The sequence below is a fragment of the Gopherus flavomarginatus genome, chromosome 3 (assembly GCF_025201925.1).
Source record: "Gopherus flavomarginatus isolate rGopFla2 chromosome 3, rGopFla2.mat.asm, whole genome shotgun sequence".
In the NCBI taxonomy this organism is placed as follows: Eukaryota; Metazoa; Chordata; order Testudines; family Testudinidae; genus Gopherus; species Gopherus flavomarginatus.
The window spans coordinates 108,360,395-108,362,970 of record NC_066619.1 but is presented as its reverse complement, the minus strand read 5'-3'; the positions used below and the strand labels follow the sequence as shown (position 1 = coordinate 108,362,970).

The 2,576-nt window shown below is 38.4% G+C and overlaps 1 protein-coding gene across 1 annotated transcript in view; it reads right to left on the bottom strand.

Moving 5' to 3' along the window:
- Positions 1-787: 787 nt before the first annotated feature.
- Positions 788-2,576, bottom strand: part of CER1 (cerberus 1, DAN family BMP antagonist) — a 2,386-nt gene continuing 597 nt past the window's right edge. The window contains exons 2-3 of the mRNA XM_050945449.1: positions 2,158-2,573; positions 788-1,081 (exon numbers count right to left, since the gene is read on the bottom strand). Of these exons, the coding sequence (XP_050801406.1) occupies positions 788-1,081; positions 2,158-2,573 (710 nt within the window). The remainder of the gene's footprint in view (positions 1,082-2,157; positions 2,574-2,576) is intronic.

The following is a 2,576-nucleotide window of genomic DNA, read 5'->3' as shown; positions in this document are numbered from 1 at the left end:
AATAAAGATGCTCAGAAAATGCCAGTTCTTTAAGGGAAACTTTTGTTCATCAAAAAAACAATTTTGACCAAAATGAAAATTTTGAGCAATATTTTTTATTTAGGTTGAAAAGTCCTTCAATGAAAAAAAGAAAAACACATCAATGAAAATAATTAGACTAGCTCTAACTTTAAGTTGCATTGTTGCTTAGACTTAGGCTTTGTCTTCAGTGCAAAAAAAAATGTGATTTTACATTGAGATAGCTAACTCAAGATCACCATCTCAGTGTAAAATGCTAGTGGAGACATGGCACTGTAGTTTTACCTCAGTGCAGCTAGTCAAGGTTAACCCCATGTGAGGGTTGACCTTGAGTAGCTACATCACAGTAATAACTATCTGTGCTGTTACTCCACTATTACATTGAGTTAGCTATCTCAATGTAAAAAACACACCTCTTTTTGCAGAGAAAAGTCTGGCTCTGAGCAGGTCTAATCAACATGGTGCTTAAAACAGTGGTGACAGCTTTTGGCTCATATATGCTCAGGATCTCAACTTCGCTGACACCAGTGGAACTGACCCAGTGTAGCAAGAAGGTAACATTTTGAAGAGATTAGACTTCCACATCATGCTCCCCCTCTCCCTCTCTTTCACACAGGGAAACATCTTATACATTTCAGGTAACATTATACATGATGTAAAGAGATAATCTACATCTTCACATGGTTGATGAAGGTGTTTGACTAAAATCATAGTTTTTTTTCCTTGCAGATGCCAATGATTATGGAGTTTAAAGGTGCTTTTAAGCAGGTTAATTGTGCTCATATACATTTGAATGCAAGTCTGAATGTAGGGGTCCTATATCAGAATCTTTAATCTTCTGAATCTCACACTTGCAATCCTCCACAATCATGACCACCTTAACAACGGCAACAGACCTGGTGCAGTTCAGTTCCAAGCGTTTCATGATGAACTTGGTAGGCAAGCAGTGGGAACAAAAGGTGTAAAGATGATCTTCTGGGCCAGGGATGTGAAAGGAACTACACTTCCCAAAGCACAAGTTGTTCTGCACCACCACCTTTTCACAGCTCTCATGCACAATACTCTGAAATGGCAAACAGGTTGCAGTTACTACCTAGCATTGGCATTGTAAACACTTGTTGGCCCTGATCCTCCTTTCTTTGCACATTGAAAACTCCCATGGACTTTGCTGGAAAATGTAGACACAAAAATAATGGAAGATTGGGCTTATACAACTAATATATAAGTTTCTTATCTTACTGTTAGTTACTGTAGAATTCACACCATTTACAAATTATTTTAAGTAGCAAAAGAATTAAAGTAGTTACCTAGTGATATTGCCCACTTACTTGGACAGTGTTACTATAATATATAACTTGACATTTATGTGTATCATATTTGGTTCAAAGGGCCTTTATGTTTGAAAAATCACTACCAAATTTGAGTTGCGTCTGTAATATTAAGCACTGGTCTATGCTGGAAGTTATAACTTCTTTGACTAGGACCAGTTGGTTGACTTTAACCAACATAGTTATGAGCCCAAGTGTGGATGCAATTATACCAGTATAAAGATGCCTTATACCAGGATAGCTATTCCACATCCCAGACTTGAATCAACTAACCTGATATAAGCACTTTTATACTGGCATAACTTTGTCCATATTAGGGAGAGGTTAATGCTTTAATAATACCAGTATAGTTAAAGTGATACAATCTTCTAGTATAGAAAGGCTTTACTCCTCATTTTTAGTAGAACAGGTCAAGAATTTGAGTTTAGCCATAAAACCACAAACAAACCCCTGAATAACTGCACTGAGACTGATTGTATAAATGAACTTACTGTTCTTTCTGCTGTTCAGGCTAAACCAGGAAATATGATTTGTGTTTGATTACAGATAAAAAATAACCCCTCCTGCTCATTGTATATTGATTACATTGGTTCCCAGACCTGTATTCAACAATGTGACTCATTGAACTAAAGCAAAAGATTTTTTTCAGTACTATTGGATGTCTATGAAGTGGTCTTGCTGCTAGCAAATGGAATTGATCTGTATTTCCTTAGTCAGGGAGTACAGATGACACAAGAGAGTGAAGCTTGTGAAGGCAGAATGATGGGAGCAAATACTGCTAATGGGTCTCTTGCCTGAGACCTGTTCTTACCTGGGAAAAAGGCAGCGTCCTGCAGGTCTCCTGGTACATCTCATTGGTCTTGATTGGCAGAACAACCTCCTCAGAAGCTGAATTTTTTTTAAACATGAAATGGTCCCAGAATTTTTTAGCATCTTTCCTGTAGGGGGGCTCAGCTTCCTTCTTGTTGACTGAGTCTGAAGGTAGGAAGTGCCTCATGCTTTCAGAATGGGAGGTCTCTTTTGGTGCAGTCCAGCTTCCCAGATCTCGGTGCACATCAAGCTCTACATATGGAAGGATAAATCTGGATGATTTTTTTTCTCCTTGCTTCCTGCTCTCTGTTGCCAGCTTTGGGGCTGCTACAAATAAACTTGGTTCTTCTAGGATTTCTTCATAGTCTATGGGATCTTGCACCAGCAACTTGCCAGGGCCCTCTCTTTCAAGCAAATCTT